The sequence below is a fragment of the Mycteria americana genome, chromosome 15 (genome assembly GCF_035582795.1).
Source record: "Mycteria americana isolate JAX WOST 10 ecotype Jacksonville Zoo and Gardens chromosome 15, USCA_MyAme_1.0, whole genome shotgun sequence".
NCBI classification, from domain to species: Eukaryota; Metazoa; Chordata; class Aves; order Ciconiiformes; family Ciconiidae; genus Mycteria; species Mycteria americana.
The window spans coordinates 6,815,656-6,835,064 of NC_134379.1; the positions used below are offsets into that span (position 1 = coordinate 6,815,656).

The 19,409-nt window shown below is 43.1% G+C and overlaps 1 protein-coding gene across 3 annotated transcripts in view; it reads left to right on the forward strand.

Annotated features, from left to right (window-relative positions):
- MYO1C (myosin IC) overlaps positions 1 to 19,409 on the forward strand; it is a 57,821-nt gene extending 38,412 nt beyond the window's left edge. For all 3 annotated transcript variants that reach the window (XM_075518266.1, XM_075518267.1, XM_075518265.1), the window contains 29 exons: positions 1,665 to 1,863; positions 2,796 to 2,876; positions 3,649 to 3,828; positions 4,032 to 4,130; positions 4,363 to 4,476; positions 5,003 to 5,074; positions 5,358 to 5,477; positions 5,708 to 5,790; positions 6,492 to 6,597; positions 6,984 to 7,064; positions 7,461 to 7,552; positions 8,699 to 8,793; positions 9,016 to 9,062; positions 9,342 to 9,422; positions 9,614 to 9,719; positions 10,246 to 10,363; positions 10,587 to 10,700; positions 10,882 to 10,958; positions 11,124 to 11,192; positions 11,635 to 11,719; positions 11,934 to 12,093; positions 12,894 to 12,977; positions 14,740 to 14,833; positions 14,938 to 14,993; positions 15,488 to 15,623; positions 17,217 to 17,287; positions 17,731 to 17,828; positions 18,094 to 18,193; positions 19,255 to 19,409. In XM_075518266.1, the coding sequence (XP_075374381.1) occupies positions 1,665 to 1,863; positions 2,796 to 2,876; positions 3,649 to 3,828; positions 4,032 to 4,130; positions 4,363 to 4,476; positions 5,003 to 5,074; positions 5,358 to 5,477; positions 5,708 to 5,790; positions 6,492 to 6,597; positions 6,984 to 7,064; positions 7,461 to 7,552; positions 8,699 to 8,793; positions 9,016 to 9,062; positions 9,342 to 9,422; positions 9,614 to 9,719; positions 10,246 to 10,363; positions 10,587 to 10,700; positions 10,882 to 10,958; positions 11,124 to 11,192; positions 11,635 to 11,719; positions 11,934 to 12,093; positions 12,894 to 12,977; positions 14,740 to 14,833; positions 14,938 to 14,993; positions 15,488 to 15,623; positions 17,217 to 17,287; positions 17,731 to 17,828; positions 18,094 to 18,193; positions 19,255 to 19,281 (2,845 nt within the window). In that variant the 3' untranslated portion in view covers positions 19,282 to 19,409. The remainder of the gene's footprint in view (positions 1 to 1,664; positions 1,864 to 2,795; positions 2,877 to 3,648; positions 3,829 to 4,031; positions 4,131 to 4,362; positions 4,477 to 5,002; positions 5,075 to 5,357; positions 5,478 to 5,707; positions 5,791 to 6,491; positions 6,598 to 6,983; positions 7,065 to 7,460; positions 7,553 to 8,698; positions 8,794 to 9,015; positions 9,063 to 9,341; positions 9,423 to 9,613; positions 9,720 to 10,245; positions 10,364 to 10,586; positions 10,701 to 10,881; positions 10,959 to 11,123; positions 11,193 to 11,634; positions 11,720 to 11,933; positions 12,094 to 12,893; positions 12,978 to 14,739; positions 14,834 to 14,937; positions 14,994 to 15,487; positions 15,624 to 17,216; positions 17,288 to 17,730; positions 17,829 to 18,093; positions 18,194 to 19,254) is intronic.

A 19,409-nucleotide genomic window follows, 5' to 3' on the forward strand; every position in this document is an offset into this window, starting at 1 on the left:
TGCTTGGTAGTGTAGTACTCTGTGCTTCTCCTTTTACAGTGTTTCAGGTGTCTTTTTTCCTCTTTCTTGTATTTTAAACTGGTTCTAGAAAGCCAAAATACTTCAATATTGCTATTCCAGTGTCAAAATTAGTTTAAGGCTAGGCCTGAGCGCTGGATGCTCTGGGAAGTGCGTCACGCATAGTCATTCAAAGGAGAAAAGTTATCCCTATGGGCTTGAAACACAGCATACTTCCCAGAGTGATCTGTCACATCCTGTCCTATTTATAGCCTGCCAGGGGGTTCAGAGATGGTGACTACAAATGGGACCATAAACATCTTTAAGTAAAGTGATTCTGTATGTGGTATGCATGACTGCTAGCTTTCTGCTTGAACTTACAGTACTATAAAATCACCCAATAAAGGCACGCAGTCTAGAGGCAGTTCTTTAAATTAAATTTACATTTATTCCACTGTTTTCAAAATACTCCAGAGACAGAATTTGGATAGCAAGGGAAGGACTTGATGACTTTAGTGGGGTAAGTGTGCAGTTGTGTTGCTAGGTAGCTCATTGGCGTTGCCTTAGCACCAAGTATTAATAGACTTGAGAAGGCCGCGACTGTTATTTTGGTGTGATTATTTCTAATTAATTTCACAGCATGAGAGTTTTTAAAAAAAAAAAAAAAAAAAAGCCAAGCCACTAAAAGGTTGTCAAGCGTATGAAGACAGGATATCTGCTTGAGCACCATGTGTGAGACAGCTGAAAATATTGTTATGAAGGTCGCCCTATACGAGTGCATTTTGAAGGGCTAACGCTCCTCTTTTCTTTTACCCTCTTCCATTGCGTCTACCTGGTCCTTCTTTTCCTCTCTCCCTCTGTAAGTAGTTGCCAGCATTGTCAGGCTCATCCTCCTGCGCTCTGGTGTTGTAAAAGTGCGTGTGATTCTCGGTGTAAGATCCTGCGGGCAGGAAAAGAGAAGAGAGAGAAAAAGCAGCGAAGGAAGAAGCAGGGCTCCAGAGCCAGCAGCGATAAATCCTGGCTGTATGCAGGCAGGAGGAACCGTCTGGTATTTTGGGGAGCGTTTGGCCCAAGTGGGATGGTAGCTGAAGTAGCCTGCAGGATGCTTATCAGTCTGTGCTGGTTTATCCCATTCTTTCTACATCCAAGAGAGGCTGCGAGAGGTTGGGCTGTTCTGGTGCCACGTTATAGGAGCCACCCAGATAGCAGAGTGCAGTTGTGACCTTCTGAGTGTGTCATCACTTAAAAGATAAGCTAGAGTAAGGATCGATGGAAAACAAGATGTTTCCCGAATGTAAAGCTTTTTTTGTCCTCTGGTACCAATGTTGAGAGATCATGTATATTTAGAAAAGAAAGTTTATCTGCACCATTTAGTCTTCTACAGAAAATCTTCTGAGTCAGAGTCAAAAGAACAGTTTTTAAAGGAATTTCATAGATTAGAAACTTGGCCCAGTGGTTAAGATGTGTATAGAGATGTCAGAAAGTGTTCACAGCATCTCCTGTCTCATCACCAGCGTGCAGAAGCAATACGCTCTTACCCGTCCTGTGGACACATACTTCTTTTTGAGGTGTCTCTGCTAGGAGTTCGCAGTGCGGGATAGTCTTAGCTGAGTCTGTGCCCTTTGCGTGTGGAAACAAACTAATGCCTGGTTGTCACTGTCCCTTAGCTACGCTATTGCAGACAATTCATACCGCTCCCTGCGCACGGAGAGGAAGGATCAGTGTATTCTGATCTCTGGGGAGAGCGGGGCTGGCAAAACTGAGGCCACCAAGAAGATCCTGCAGTACTACGCCGTGACCTGTCCGGCCAGCCAGCAGGTCGAAACCGTGAAGGACCGCCTGTTACAGTCCAATCCCGTCCTGGAGGTAACTCTGGAGCCTGCAGCGTGGAAACTTGACATTGAGTCATAGCAGCAGCACTCGCATTTTCCAGCTGAGGGGGTGGGGGCAGCTGGACCCCACTGAGCACAGCTGAGCTGTCTGTGCAGAGCCGATAGCGTATCCTGGGAACGCTGGTTCACGGCATGCGGATTGTTTGCACTGCACACAGGGGAATCCCAGTCTGCTTCCCAGCCAAAGAAGTGGCCATCTGCTGCTGAACTCGCTTGGCCCTTTCCAGTCCACCAGGAGCAATCCTGGAGTGGCCAGGCTGCGGGGAGAGGGAGGCGATTTGGCGTGGGAAGAGTCCTGGTGCGCTGCATAAGTTTGCAAAGCCAGGAGTGGCGGACGCATCCGCTGTGGGCAGCGTTGCCCTCTGATAAATGCACTCGTGGGTGCCTTTTCTAGTGCTGTGGTGTCCTCTAGTGTCCAGTCCTGAGCTGTCTTTGTAGTTCCCTTGATATTTCCGCTCCGTACTCAAATGCGTGCTGCGTGCGGGGGAAAGGTGTGCTCCCCATGGGAGGGGAAGGCCTCCCCATGGCAGGCCTAGGCCTGTTAGGATAGTGCCCGCTGTGAGCGGAGCCGCGGGTGACTGTAAGCAAATAGCTGTGAGGAAAGAGGAAGCTTTGAAAAGACTGTCAGACATGACATATGTTGTCAGCAGTGAACTGGCATTAAAATAAGCTCGCTGGGGGGATGGAATTGTTTTCAGAGGCATGCTCCATCTGCAGTGCTTGCACTGGGTATAAAGATCAGCATTAGAATTTGGGTAGCAATCTGCTTCCCTTTTGGTTTCCCTTGCAAACAGGAAAAACCTAGGCTTTAATGGCTGTAAATAAACAACGGGCAGCTTCACCAAAGTGTTTATAAATAATCTTATTTGATATTTATTTATTTTTCTCTAATCGTTTTCATTTCAGGCCTTTGGAAATGCAAAAACCCTGCGGAATGACAACTCCAGCCGATTTGGGAAATACATGGATGTGCAGTTTGATTACAGGGTAACTTAAAATCTGTTGTCTACTTCAGAACTGGTCCCGGTCATAGCAGGTCTCTTGTTGCCTCTGCTTTCTTGTACTGATGTGTGCTTGGAGCGATTGTTTTGCATTCCCTTGACGACGGGGTGAGCAGAGTCTGTGGTAGCAAAGTTTGGTTCCAGAGTACACGCTTTCCTTTCTTTCTTCCCTCATTTCTCTATATAAGGAGACAGTGAGATTAAATCCTCTTATTTCTAGGGTATATGTGCACCATGCAAATGGATACTCCCAAACTAAATCCACATAAGCCAGCTGTGATCTGAAGATAATCTCTGTCCCGTGTAACTTTGCATAGTGTTTGTTTTGATTCTGATCCAGATTGCCCCACGCTATGAAGAACATAGTGCAAGAACCGAGTAGCTCGGCATACTGCAGTCGCTTAAACGCCTCAGTGTGTAATCCCTCCACTCACACTTTTGTAGCTTTTCCTTTGTGCTGAATTCCTTCTGAGAAGGAATTTTACACAAGTCAAGATCCCATGCAGTATGTGCGGTAGCCATGATCTGCATAATGGCATGTTATTTCCGTTTGATAGCTCATTTTGCATACACTTCAAAACTCAAATTGCCACTGTGTTTTAGCTGAAATAGAGATTGTGATACAGAATGACAGATAATTTTCCGTCTTTTTGTAGGCTATCATTTTGTATCCTATTTGTCTTTGAATAGACCACCAAGAAGCAGAAATATTTTCCTCTATGCTGATGAACTATTTGAATGTGTCTGGTTTGATTTAGGGGGCTCCTGTTGGGGGCCACATCTTGAACTACCTCCTGGAGAAATCCCGAGTTGTGCACCAGAATCATGGAGAGAGGAACTTCCACATTTTCTACCAGCTGCTAGAAGGAGGGGAAGAGGACTTACTGCGAAGGCTGGGCCTCGAAAAGAGCCCACAACAGTATCACTATTTAGTAAAGGTCTGCATTAACTAGTGATTCTTATAATATTGTTATATTATAGGACCGATATATTCTCAGCCGACTTTGTAGTTTCCTTCCCTCACTTCAAAAACAACACTGAGATGACTGCTATAAAATGAAATACATGGCAGAAGCGCACTGAGCATGAGTAATATATCCTTGACAATTATTTACTTTTTTATATCAAACTCTCTTTTTAGGGTCACTGTGCCAGGGTCAGCTCCATAAATGATAAAAATGATTGGAAGATTGTGCGAAGAGCCCTGTCCGTTATAAGCTTCAATGACAACGAGGTGGAGGTAAGACATGTTTGACAGAGCAGCTGATTTTCCTACTCTTAAGGAATTTTTCTGCTTTGGTTTGTTATTTCTGACCAAAGGCAGCCTTCAGAATGAATGTATTCTCTGCAAAAATCCTGAAAAAAATACAAAATGTTCTCGTAAAATGTTAATTAACACAAAAATCTCACTGCCTTTTCTCACTGTGCGTTCATTTCATCATCTTGATTTCTGACTGTTGCTTCCATCCTAGGATTTGCTGAGCATTGTGGCTAGCGTTCTGCATCTGGGGAATGTGCAGTTTGCTGCTGATGAGCAAGGAAATGCTCAGGTCACTACAGAGAATCAGATAAAATACCTGGCTAGGGTGAGTATCACCAGTTAGAGATATCTTTACATTAAAGATGAATTAGAGAGGTTTCCTTATTCTGAACCTGGTACCATCGTATCGTTTTGGAATACAGTTTAGAAGTTGTCATAAATTTACTTTTATTTGACCTAAATAAAATGCAAATGTTACCATCAAACCCCTTTAACTGACAACTTCTCTATTTACCATTTGATGCACCACTGACTTGCAGTTTTTGCCTTCAGGCAGTGGGATAGGAATAGACCTACTCCGGAGAAGAGTTTTAAAGGAAGAAGAACCGTGGTGGCTTTGTTTAGTCAGTTCTTTGTGCCAGAACAATCAAGGCAATTTATTTGTTAGGTCATGTCGCTGGCAGAAAGGGGGTGGCATGCGGGAGGAAAGGGAAGGACTGATGCTGCAAAAAGTCTTGCAGTTGTGAATGGGAAATGAAGGGTTGTTCCACAGGTCTGTGATTTTGGGGACTAGAACTGATAAACTAAACATACTGCTTCATAAATTAATTTAATATTCTACTGCTTTGCAGCTTCTAGCAGTGGAGGGCTCTGTTCTTCGAGATGCATTGATCCACAAGAAGATCATAGCAAAAGGGGAAGAGGTAAGAACATGAACTGGGGATCTGTGAGGCACATGGAATTAAATCAAGCTAGTGATACACCGTCAGCTCTCTTACCAGAACTAAACAGTTCACTTCCCACTGGTCAAAGGAGGTTGTCAGTGCAAGGGTCCCCTGGCCTTCCGGTGACTTGCTGGGAGACAGTGATGTGAGCTGAGCCCAGACAGGATGCCGTTAAGTGGCTGTTTACTAACAGTGAACTAGGGAAACTCAATCTCTCAGTGGAATGGCTGTTGAATGGCTTTTTTTCTCCTTCTGCGTGCAGCTAATCAGTCCTCTGAACCTGGAGCAGGCAGCCTACGCAAGGGATGCGCTTGCTAAGGCAATATACGGACGCACTTTCTCCTGGCTGGTGAACAAGGTTAACAAGTCTCTTGCTTACAAGGTAAATGAACTTTTTGCTTGTTGATATCCAACCAAGCGTGAAAGGAAGTTTCAAATCTTTTAGCTGCAAAGCAGAGAAATGGTAAGCTCCATGCCGTACAGTGATTTCTAAATTAATTTGTTTTCCATTAAGAAGAGGGTAAGGAGTAAATGCGTATCTAAATGGGTAGGATCCAGTGATGGATCGTAGCCATGAGTACATATCAACATTTATTTTTTGCCCTATTGCAGGAAGGAGAGTTTCCGGGCTGGAGAAGTACAACAGTTCTAGGATTGCTTGATATCTATGGATTTGAGGTTTTCCAGCACAACAGGTTTGTTTCAATCGATGTTTCTGAGTTTTGAGTAAACTCTGCATGACTTCATTCATTATAGTGTTTTCTCTCCGTTGTGAAATAAGACATTATTCCATCTCTGGTTCTCGATGAGTAAAAGAGAAAGAGATTATGTTTAAACTTCAGGAAATCAGTTGAATAACTGATAATCACAGGGCTTCTAACACTTGGGGCATCCAGCTAATACTTAGCATGTACAGCTGTTAATGTTCCTGGTATTTTAATATGCCACTTTTTGGGCCATATTCATGTGATACCTTGAACGATGCCTTTGTCCAGCTCTCTGGGACAGTGGTGGCTGTTGTTCTGGTGTCTTTCCATGGTGGTGTGAATGGGAGAACACCAGCTATAAAACAGTGTATGTCAGGGTCTGGAACCTGACTCTGGCAGATAGCAATGAACTGAGACTCTCAAATTTGCAGTGTTATTGGGCCCTTCTTAAAAGTTTTTGTGTTCCTCTGTGTTCCACCCTTTGTGTCCGTTTTTCCCTCCTCCTGGAACTCTTTCTTGAGATTCACTACACTTACTAAACTTATACCTTCCGTAAATAAACATTTCACTAGATCTCTTCTATTTCTCTTGATTTACACAGAGATACATTCATGCTGCTGCCCACTGATTATAGCTTCTTTTACTTGTGGTACGGCGTTAGTGATTATTTTTCTGATTTTTGTTTGCAGCTTTGAGCAATTTTGTATTAATTATTGTAATGAAAAATTGCAGCAGCTCTTCATAGAGCTCACATTAAAGTCAGAACAAGAGGAATACGAGTCAGAAGGCATAGCGGTAAGAGCCAATATCATCACTTCCACTCTCTCCTTTGTAGCACCTCCTGCAGGCCAGAGGACAGATTAGAAAAGGAGCTGCTAATAATGGTCTGCAAAGTAAATGAATTAAAGAGCTTTCCTTTTTCCTTTCTTTTCGAAACACTTTGGTAACGCTGTGTGATACAGCTAGAAGTGAGTAATGCCATTCCAATCCTTTACTCTGATAGAAAAAAATGCTTCTTAAAGGGAATGCTAGGAAAACAAATTTGATGAGTGAAAAAGCTTTCTTTCAAATTTGACAGAAAGATTATTTAACTAAGGTGCTGTCTGAAATGTTCTCAGATTTTCATGTTTTTTTCCAGTCTAGAATTGTTTTCACCCAAGTGTGATTTCTTGTCTTTGTAGTGGGAACCTGTTCAGTATTTCAATAACAAAATAATTTGTGATTTGGTGGAAGAGAAATTCAAAGGCATCATTTCTATTCTGGTGAGTTGACAACACCTTTTTAAATTAAAAATTTGGGGCAGTGTAGTGGAAAACAAGGGGAGGAACACGGGGGGAAAAAAAAGGTCTAAGCTTGTGTTAGGATGATTTGGGCAGGTGGGAAGAGCTACGACACACTGAACAGGGACACCATTAAAAGTCATACTGTATCGCCTCCATCTGCTCTCGGGAAAGAAGCTTCCAATCCAGGCAGTCTAGAAGGAGGGAAGTGTTTTTCCTTTTCAGATCAACAATTCATTTGTTGAACTAAGATCTGGCCTACCTGTTAAAAGGCCAAAGGGTCAAACTGGGACAGTGTTTCAGTGAGACAGAATTAGAGCTGGCCTGCGCGCTGACGAGCACAGTAGGAAATCACTACTGGAATGCATGTGTTTGTAGGATGAAGAGTGTCTGAGACCTGGGGATGCCACAGATACAACATTCTTGGAGAAACTGGAGGAAACTGTGAAGAACCACCCTCATTTTCTCACGTGAGTGTTCAGATAGCTGAGGGCAGTTATACTGGTAGGATCCAAGTGTGTGATAGAGCCTAGAGCTTTAATTATTCCTGGATAACATCATAACTCATTGTGTGTATGGCAGTAGCATCCTAGGCATACTGAGTCCCACGTAAGATGATCGTGTTTTCTTTTGCAAAGAGATTAGATTGTGAGTTAAGATAATACAGAATAAGTTGTCAAGAATAACTGCCTTGCTCAAGACTATGCTTCAGAATACAACAGGAGCAACAACACTCTTGTTACTGACTTGCCTCTTCACCGATCTCTTCCTGGCATCCTACTGCTAATACGTCCAAGGAATTTGCAGGCTTGCAGCTTCTTGGCTCTTCCAAGATCCGGCCCAATACTTCAGGTGTGACAAACTCTCTGGTTTGGAGTACTAGGCCAGATCATTCCCCAGCATTGATGGGGGAAGGTGACTGAAGACTCAAGTCAGGCCTAGGAATAACTAGCACATGGAGCAGAATTTTACTGGTAAAAATAGCGTTCAGAGGTATATATGCATTAGCATGATTTCAGCAGCGTTAGTGCTTTTGAAATCCAGAGGGTTATATTGCACTAACTCACCTCTGTGCACATCTGCTTCCCAGATGATGCTGATACCCTCCTCTGACTCTGGTAACCTGCCCGTATTGCTGCCACTCCAGTTCAGTGGGTGTGAATTCCATGGTTCACCTTTCAGATTGTTTACTTCTGTTTTGGAGCTCCGAGTGTCTTTTTATTCTTACTGAATGTTCTGCTTGTGCTCAAATTAGGATCTGTACGGCATCTCAGGAGGATGCCAGCCCGCTGCCGGCATCTTCACTGCCCTCTTGCCCGCTGCCTCTACTCTAACTTGGTGTGCACACAGAACCACTCTGCAACCTCGCCAGGAAGCTGAAAGTTCATCCATTTGAAATAAACATAAATACATTTTATGACATTTTTATGATTTGCTGGTTGATAACTCTTTATTTACTTGTGGTCTTGAAAATCAGCAAGTCAGATTTATTCCCCCCCCGGCTCTGTGTTCACATAGTCCCACTCTGGGATCAAATGCCATGGTGCTTTTTGAAGTGAATCCCTCCCATGAAACAAATGTTTGTTTCTCATGAAGCTTCTTCACTTTCTCACCAGACACAAGCTCGCTGACCAAAAGACTCGCAAGTCACTGGGGCGGGAGGAGTTTCGGCTTTTGCACTACGCTGGAGAGGTCACCTACAATGTGGCAGGTAAGCGTGTGCATCATCTCTGCTGTCTCTCGCTCTTTTCTCCTCCTCCCATCCTCTGCCCTTTGAATTAAAACAGCGTCACTATATACTAAAGAAAAATCTGGGCTTAGAATACATCCACACATCATTTGAGTAACCAGATTAATTCCCATCTCAAATTCCTGCCTTGTGAAGTTCCTGTGGAACAGCGGTGGCAGCCTGAGCGGTTTCTTTTTCTTCCAGGTTTTCTAGATAAAAACAATGACCTTCTCTTTCGGAACCTGAAGGAGGTGAGTGTGGATAGAGGACATTTCCAATACTCAGCAGAACAAGGAGTCAGGTTTAAAATGGGGTGGCACCTGAGGGGAAAGATTCTTCTAGACTCCACCTGGAGAACGCGTGTCCATAGGCTGCGCTATGAAAAGACAAACTGAGGTGCCCAAAGTTCATTTTACTATTAAAAAGCAAAGCAAAACAAAAAAAACCCCAAACAGTTTTGTCCCATGTTTCTTTGATAGTTCTCTGAAGAATACTCTGTACTTTATCTCTGAAAATGTCTCTCTCTGCAGACCATGTGCAACTCTGAGAATCCTATCATAAATCAGTGTTTTGACAGGACAGAGCTGACAGACAAAAAGAGACCTGAAACGGTAAGAACACCAGAGCTGGATGGAAATGTGGCTGTTTCCTCTTTTTTTTTAAAAGACATGTCCTGCCTAACATGGTAACCTAAATGCAAGCCTCTTACATTTAAAGCTGGGAGACTGAGGTTTGTTCTGCAGTCACACGTACCAGCTGTAAGTCATCGCTTCATACATAGTTTTTCTTTCTTTTCTCCTAGGCAGCAACTCAGTTTAAAAACAGCCTCTCCAAACTCATGGAAATTCTGATGTCCAAAGAACCCTCCTACATCCGTTGCATTAAACCTAATGATGCTAAACAGCCTGGTATGACCCTGGTGACTCTTCCTCTTTTCTACGACAGCTATATATAGACCGCTAGATCCCAGTCAGTGAGGCGCAGAAAGGAGCTCAAATGATGAAGTCCTGCAAGATTTTTTTTTTTCATTTTGGATCTGTGCCAGAGCTTCTTGCAGGGAGGTAGTGGCAGTACCAGCAGCCAGGAATCGGAATGGGAGCACTGGCGTTGGGTGGAGTAGGGTTATGTTTAAAGTGAAGAATTATTAACCTGCGTAACTTCCTTTTAATGACCTTTATTCTCCCTCCTGTATGCACAGAACACCCTAAAGGAGAACTTCTTTTTGGAACTAAATATAAATGTATATTGGGGGAGGGGGGGGGGGGGCAGGACACAGGAGTCACAAAGTAAATTGTGTGGGACTTGCGCCGTGAGGATGGGTTAGAGGTTAAAGATAATTGTGTAAGAAATAACCAAGAACTGAACATTGCCCTTCTGCAGATGAAGGGACAGCTATACATTGATCACGTTTCTCTATTTTCATGCTCTCTCAAGATCGATTTGATGAAGTTCTAATCCGACATCAAGTGAAATACCTAGGGTTGATGGAGAACCTGAGAGTGCGCAGAGCTGGGTTTGCATATCGAAGAAAATACGAAGTTTTCCTGCAGAGGTAGGATTACCTTGGACTTCTCTCTCCCTGCTGCTCCCTTCCCGTCTTGGTCGCACAGATGTTGAGGCTGGGGAGCTGTTCTGAACAGCACAGAGGCAGCCCTTACACCTGAAAGACTTACTTTCTTGAGGGAGCGAGCGAGAAGCGTGGCCTCTCTCCCTTCCCGTTGCCCTGTACGGATTGGACATCTCTCCCTAAGATTTCTTCTGCTGTCAATTTACAGGTATAAATCACTTTGTCCAGAAACATGGCCTACGTGGGATGGACGGCCCCATGATGGGGTGGCTGTGCTGGTGAAACATCTTGGCTACAAACAGGAAGAATACAAAATGGGACGGTTAGTTCTTCTGTTTTCTTAATTTGAGATGATGAATCATGGGACATCCATGTCATTGCTTTTAAATAAGGCTTCTCTATCTAATGGGTGAGGAAAAGATTAGAGATCCCAAAGGGGATGCTAAGGGCAGGAGGCAAACTTCTCTGGCACATTAAACATAATTCTGCATTTCTATTTCTAGAACAAAGATTTTTATCCGCTTTCCCAAGACCTTGTTTGCAACGGAAGATGCTCTGGAAGTGAGGAAGCAGAGTCTGGGTGAGTCACACACACGGCAGTAGCTTCATGGGCAGTTAGCCGTGTGTTTTCTGATAATTTTTTTCTGTTTGTTTGGGGGGGGATTTTTGTTTTAAAAGTTGACCCTTTTTCTGCCAAAATCTGCTTGGTCACAATTTTAGATTGCTGCTTTTCTTGCAATTTCAGCAACAAAAATGCAGGCCACATGGAGAGGTTTCTACCGTCGAAAGAAATTCCTGCACATGAAGCACTCAGGTATGAGACAAGACGAGAGGAAACTGCAGTGCTGTGTAATTGTATGGTTTGAAGTGGCCGTTGTTGTCAGCGATGACTTGAGTTTGATGTGCGAGGAGGAACATTCCCAAAGCCTTGCTGGAAGTAGAATGGAAGATGTTGGTGTGGTACCCGTTCCTTCCACCTTTAGTCTGTGAGACTCTGAGCAAGAGAAGCAGACTTAACTCCTGTTCACCCAGCAGCCCCCATACAGCAGTTCCCACCTGCCAGCGTTTTTTTATTGGCGTCTATCCGTTGTATGGTATTGTTAAGAACTTAAATTATATTCTTTCCCATACGCCACGTTGAAGGCTGTTTACTTACAGAGCGGGCTTTCTTGAGCACTCATTGTTGCCAGTTTTGTATGGAGTCAACATTGGGACAGAGGAGCTCACTTAGTGCAAAATCTTTGTATTATTTTTAGCAATAGTGATCCAGTCCTGGTGGCGGGGAACCTTGGGACGCCGAAAAGCTGCCAAGAAGAAGTGGGCAGTAGAGACTATCAGAAGGTGCGTAAAGAATAACCTAAGCCATCAAAGGAGTACTTACTTGTTAACGATAGGATGATAAGAATAAACTTTGTCACTACAGTATCAGAGGCTTTTTTAATAAATTACAACTATTAAGTAAATCCCAGAAAATGGTTTGGCTGGAAGAGACCTCTAAATATCTCCAATTTTGATCACTTTTCTAATTTTCTAACAAAATTTTCTTCTTCCTCAGGTTCATTAAAGGTTTTATTTACCGGAACCACCCTCGCTGCCCAGAGAACGAGTATTTCCTTGATTACATCCGCTTCTCCTTCCTGATGAACCTCAAGCGTAATTTACCAAAAAATGTTTTGGACAAATCATGGCCAACTCCTCCTCCATCACTCTGTGAGGTAGGCACAACCGCGCCAGGGTCAGATGAATGGTCCGCAGGATGGAGGAGACTAATGGCAGTATTGAAGACCATGGGCCACCAGAGGCCTGAGGGGACCCTCCTGCTACCAGGGCAAGAACGAACCAGGTTCTCGCTCAAGTTCCACGCTGCATTAGCATCTCTACTAGTAGAATTAATCCACATGGATGTAATCATCACATGGATGTAATTATAGCATATCTGTAAAATTGTTAGAGCTATAGTACTGAAAGTTCTTGAGAGTGCGGTGCTGTTGCAACACCATTTTCTACTGGTTTTCTCATCTGTTTCTGAAATTTTCTTCTCTTTTTCTGTGAACAAATTAAGTTCCCTCTGGACAGTTAAATTGGCTGCAATGACAATGTGGTTGCCTGTGAAGAACATATTAAACTTCCTCTGTTTGCCATTCTTACTCTGCATCTGGTAGCATTCGGTTTTTATCTGACCAAAACCAAATATTGCAGAAAGTCCCGCTTACCTTACCCAAAGGTCCTTGTTTGTTTGGATTGCAGGTACAGCTGGAAGCAGGGAAGGACATAGTGTAAAGTGGAGTGCTCCTGGTATTCATTCTCCATTCTAAAGCAGTTGGAGAATGTTGTGGGGCAAACTCTCTTAGAAAGGTGGAAAATAAACTTCCTATTAGTTAACTTTAAAAGCGACTCTCAGTATTTTAATTCAGCAATGCATTTTCTGCAGTTGCTTCTCCTCTGTCTTCACTGTTTGAATTGGTTTGTCAGTAATCTTGAGCTATTTTAATTTATTGTGCAATTTCTTCTTCAGGCATCCCAGCTCCTGCGACAGCTATGTATGCAGAACATGGTCTGGACTTACTGCAAGAGGATCAGCCCAGAGTGGAAGCAGCAGGTACAAGACAACTGTACATTATTTCACAAGCTGTGCTGATGTTCCCAAGAACAGGAGGGGGTTCTCAGCATTATTTATTGTAAGAAACGAAGGAGGGGAACAGCTGGATAGGAGGGACACAGGTACTACTACGGAGGGAGGCACAGAAGCAGTGGTGAGATGGAGGAACTTTTGAATCACTGCATTCTTTGGTGGTTGGTTAACAGTTCCACAAGAACACTGTGATTTTTTTTTTTTACATTAGAGACAAAAAACTAAAAGACCAGAATGTGCATAAAATAAAAGAAAAAACATTATAGACATATTTCAATACATATTATTTAAACAGTGTTGTATATCCATGCCCCTATATAATTTCTATACTGAAAGGCCCTGTTATTCTTCCCATGGAAGATAAAAATGTAAGAAGCCACATTATTCTGCTTGTACCATATAAAGTAGAGAGCAAGAATTCTGCAGACACAAACCTAGTCATTTTCCAAACCGAGGAGACACACAAACAGTTACAGCTAAAAAGAATAAAAATTATACTGAAATTTGATTCGTCGTAGTTACGGAAAGGTAGGGGGAAGGAATTTTTTTAAATTAAAAAAAGCTCAGTGAAGAGACATAATAGGAAATGTATACATTAAACAGTTTAGATGTAACTTCCGAGATAATAGTAATAGTTGTCTGTCTTTAAGCTTTTCTTTTTTATTGCATAGTATATCATACTGCCTATGAAGGCCTGCAAGGTATTGAGCACATGTAGTGAAATGCTTAGTTAGTGGCTGAGCCTCTGATTAAGGACACAGGATTAATACCAGCCATTACCAAGCCAGAGCCGGGAACTCAGCAGAACACTTTCTTTTCCCCAGCAAACCAAACCCACTGATAATGAGTATCTTTTACCCACATTTTTACCTGTAAATCATCTCAGGTATTTTATACTGTGTAACATGCACTTGCCTTAAGTAAAGCAAAGGGGATTTCCTGGTTCCTCGTTCCCTGGTTTTCTTCTTATTCTGAAGGATGGCAAGTTAGGAGCCAAGAGCACAGGTCATATTTACAGTGTGGGGTGACTGTATCCTGGAGCACTGCCACTCTGAAAGGCACCAAAGGTTTATGGTGACTAATCGTTTAAACAGGAACTCCCAAGGCAATACAGTAGCTAATTGAATCGTACTGTTTGTCAGAGGATAAGGCAGAGAATACGGAGTAGATCAGAGCTGTAATGAATGTGTTACATGGTGCTAATAAGGAGCTAACTTTTTCGTTAGTACTTCAAGTGAAGATGTTGACTAGCTGAAAGCCTATAAATAATAATATATATAGAAATAAACAAACAAACATGAAAAAAGCCACATGGGGCAGAGCAGGAGAACAAACTGTTTAAGCTGAAGGAGGAAGAGGTTAAGAGAATCACTGCAGTGGGAGGATTCTGAGACTTTTTAAACATGGGCATTATCAAAATCCAGAGACTAGAGGCCATGTCCAGATAAATTCAAACCAGAAATATGATGCATGCTTTTGAGATGAAAGAGAAAGGGGAAAAAAGGGGGGGGGGAAGAGGGGAAGGAAATCTCTTTTCTACCCTAAAGATTGGGTAGCTGTTGAAAATGTAAGGGATGTATGGAATATTTTGTGACTAGTATGATTCAGGAAGTCAGAACTAATGACAACTGCTAAAAAAACAAAAAGAGACCATCTCTTTTAAGACAAATTTATCTTTTTATTTAAGGAGACTTTTTACTAAACAAGAATATATCTTTTGTCCTTGCAGTTGGAACAAAAAGTAATTGCCAGTGAGATTTTTAAGGGTAAAAAAGACAATTATCCTCAGAGTGTTCCTAGACTCTTCATCAACACTCGACTTGGTGAGTAGGTGTTGCCAAGTTTAACAGGAAGAAGAAGGGGGGGGATTAATCTACTCTTACTAGAAATTTCTCTTTCTGACCCCACCTCTTTGGTTTTAATACAGGTAACGAAGAGATAAATGCTAAAGTCCTTCAGGCTTTAGAAAGTGAAGCAATTAAGGTGAGATGTGTGTCCTAATACTTTTGTCAAGCTTCTAGAGTTATTCAGCAGAATATCAGAGGATTAGATTTCTGAAGAAAATATAGCAAGGATTTTAGATTATACTAAGCTTGTCATACCTTAGTCTATGGGAAGAGCTGATGCCTCAGAAATATGATTTTGAGATTTGGGCAAGTTTATGTCAGTTAAGAATTGAAGGGGTTGCAGCTGGCATGGCTAGAGAGGAAAGGAGCAATGAAAAAACCTACACAGAGCGAAGCTAAACCTGGCTTTTCCAAGCCCACAGTCAGACAGCTGTAGTCAGCGAGTTATTGTTCAGAACTCCTCTAGGTCAACAAGGAAGTCTGTGGCAGAACTGAGAACAGGACTCAAAAGGATTGTCTCCAGTCCCAGCTTACCAACCGCTAGTCAGTACCTCCTGCAAGCTCTCTAGGCTAGAGGGAAGGTAGCTGACAAACAAGTTGCATTTTTAGCACTGTTAACACTTATTTCAGTATGCAGTTCCTGTGATCAAGTATGACCGGAAAGGATACAAAGCAAGAGCACGGCAGCTGCTTCTTACTCAGAATGCAGTCATCATAGTTGAAGAATCCAAAATCAAACAACGAATCGACTATGCCAATCTGACAGGTGAGAATGGTAACTAACATAAATGGGGTTTGGCTCACTTGACTGAAGTCAGACTTCATCTTGGCTCCAGTTAAATAAGTAATAATAAAATAACCAATTTGTCTTTGTCCTGGACAAGAATGGAATTATCTGATACTGACAAGCACTTTAAGTCTGTAATATCTTGAAACTGAGTTTTTCTAAAATTAAACTCCATAAAATGTCACAAAAATTACAAAATTCATCTCCCCCAAGCCCCCTCCTAAGTAATTTCCCAATTGCACATCACCACCACAGGGGAGTTGCACCATTATTACATAGCAGCAGCTTAGGACACTGCTCCAGCTTTCAGCCCTCTAAATATTTGCCACAGACTTAATACTTTTAGAGGGGAGAACTTGGTCAGACAGAGAAAACTGCTGAGTCTCGTACATTGTAGTCATTACTTGGCTTTGTCTGAAACCTCTCACTTCACAGCCTCAGCTCCAGCTCTGCTACAATTCCTCTTTACAGCCAGTTTTGGTGCTTATCATTTCAACGTTAGCCTGATGCAACTATCTATCTACTGCATTTGTAACTGTCACCCTTTGAAGTGGTTTCCAAGGGCAACACTAATTTGGGGTTCTGTGACTCCCATAAGGTGCTGTTATGGCAGAGATGTATGTTTATCTCTGCTAGGGTTGAGCTAGCTCAGTTTAAATAGCTGATCTAGTTTCTATCTTGTGTCAAGATATTAAAGTCCAAAAATAAACTATGAAGAAACAGATGTTCCTGAAACACAGCACAGTCCTCCTGAACTAATCCCTACCCACCTACCCCAGGGAGAGGATTTTTTTCATTTAGCAAACATGAGCAACTCCTGGCAGAGGGCTAAGCCTCTTGCTTACTGTATGGTCAGAAGGCACTGCTGGCTGGATGAGTAGAAATGCCCAATTCAGAGCCCGAGTCGGTCACAGTGCAGCATAATGAGAACCTGCAGCAGCTCAGGACTGGATCTGTGAGGACCAATACGCCAGCCAAGTGGGTGTGGGTTCAGCCTGCCCCTGAGCCTAGCTGCTGGGCAAGGAATTCACAGCAATGTCAACTTTCTGGAGCCAAGCTCCAACAGCAGCTTTGGCCTTTCTTACCACATGTTGGCAGTGGGGGGAAGACAACAGTGACCACACGGTTCCAATTGTCCCTCTCCTTCTTAGTACCCTGGCAATTAACAGCACTCATCCTCCTACTGGCCTGGAATGAAGTATCTGTCCAGTGGGTGCTGAAAAGTAAAATCGTGGTCATAGGTCCCCTAACTGGCCAAAGTAGCTCTTTGTCAAGTCCACGAAGGCCACAACAGTTTGTAAACAGGCATTCTTCCTACTTCTGACAGACAGAGGCATCTGAAAGTTCCTTTTCCATCTTAAAGAGCACAGTTATAAGCTGATTGTCTGTCACCTTGCAGCCTCTTCAGCCTCTCTGCTGGCATGTTAGCACAGTGCTTGTGTGCAGCTTCTCAGCTGTCGGGTTTCTTGGTGTGGGAACAACAGTTGCTGCGTTCCTGGGAGAGGTTCTGAAACACATGCAAGAATCCTAGTAGAGTTGTGTTGGGTGTCAAATGGCCATTCTCTATTGCAGGCATCTCCGTCAGCAGCCTGAGTGACAACTTGTTTGTGCTGCACGTGCACTGTGAGGATAACAAACAGAAGGTAGTGGGATTCATCCGTCATTTCTCCAGCCACCTCTAGAAAAAGGTTTTAAAAGGCACAAAGAGCAGAAGATCCAGCTGGGGGTGGGGAGCGCACACATGGTGACATGTGTACACCTAGCTTTGTGCCAGCTCTAAGTAGCATTTCACTTGTATATACTTGTGCTCACAGATGGGCTTCACCGGTGACTTGTTCACCAACAGGATTGGTGCTGTCCCTTGCCCCCATTACTGATACCTTGTAAATAAATTAACTGCCATAGGTGCCGTGTGAGCCACAACAGAGGCCTCAGAGATCTCCACCAAGCCTGGTCCACTTACTTGGAGAAGCATCCCTCCATGCTAACCTAAGGAGATAGTTCTGTCCCTGTTAATTAGAGGATAATCATTTTGGTATACTGACATTGTAAAGCCATTATCATAAACCATTGTCTCTCCTCCCAGGGAGATGTTGTACTTCAAAGTGACCATGTGATCGAGACACTAACAAAAACAGCCATGCAGGCAGACAAAGTCAATAATGTCAACATCAACCAGGGCAGGTGAGTGAAGCCAAGCCCCTCTTGGGAGCTGCCTCGGTTTTCTTGCGTTGGTTCTGAAGACAGCTCTGCTTCAGCACTCAAGGGCTACAGAAACGTACCTATACAACATCAAAATGTACCTAATACATCTTAATTAAGGCTCCGTTTCCTTGAGCAAGCAGATCTGTCGCAGCCAAGCATCAGTACAAAGCAGCCACTTACACAGGAACTAGTGGACAGGTAACAGATATTCATCAAATCTGTTCTTGCCTCTTTCTCTTCACAGCATAAAATTTACAGTTGGGCAAGGCAAAGAAGGCATAATTGACTTTATATCAGGATCAGAACTGCTTATAGCCAAAGCCAAGAATGGCCATCTAACAGTGGTGAGTACAGGCTGAGGTTGGTAAGAAATGGTAGTTCACTTACAGTGGATCGAAACCCAGATTTTGGCATTAAACCATATTTGCAGCAGACGGACACAGGCCACACAACTTTCTTGCTGGATGCACTGCCCTGGTCTACCAGCCTTTTCCCTAGTTGGAGCTGTGCATTGTACTTCTCTTCTTGCATTTTTGAGAGACTGCCAGGCTTACTCAAACACATCAAGTGGTTGTCCTATCAATCACCTTCCCCTTCCCCCCCAAGATTTAGGCTTTAATGCTATACTCTGTTGCAAATCAGATTTTCAAGAGACATTTAAAAACACAGGAAGAAAAAAGAATTCCTCTTCCCTTCTCAGATTATTAGTCGTCTTCCTGCCAGTCATAGTCATGCAACTGCTTGATGCATTGTCAGATTAAAGGTTATTCAGAAATAAATCCAGGACATGTTCAGACTGCACTCACTCCCCTTCCAGCATCAGAGCTAAAAGAGCGAGCTCCCCTGTCCTACTGCAGACTGACTAGCCTCGCCTCAGAACAGCACTCAACATTTCCACTTTGCTCTTCACTAAAACAGTCCATCCGATAGAAAGCCACAAAAGGAGCACTGCCAAAGGATTTCCTTGCTCTGTGGAATGCCTATAGACTGTACACAAAGAGATTAAATTTGCATAAGCATGCTGCAGTGAGGATCAAGCTGCTGTATTTGCTATCCGTAACAGCAAACCAAGTAACTTCTTAGACTATGAAGAAACACATCCCATAATTTTTTCCCCCAGCCTTTTCAAACCATCCCTAGGAACAAGTTTTTAATATAACCACAGGCACTGGGGCGTTAAGAGCACCGTGGACTCCTCTAACTTACTGAATTGCCAATATCTTCTTTTATTTCCTGCTGAGACTGGCCAACTTCAGAGTAGAGCAAACTTTACATACTGTGGCATATCTGCTTAATTCTACAAGCCAGTCTTCGGTGCACTCTGAAGATGTTTAGGAGCTAAAACTGTTACAGCATCTTTGTTTTCAACACACTTTCTAGCTTGCTTGTCCTTCTTCTCCTGCAGGTTGCTCCTCGTTTGAATTCTCGATGATAAATCGTGCCACCGCACCAGGACCTTTTCCTCCGTCACTCTGACTGTACTCTATAGAATTGGCTGGACATTGTTCCCAGAAAAATCTGCGCCGCCCCCCCCCCCCCCCCCCCCGCTTTGCTCATTTT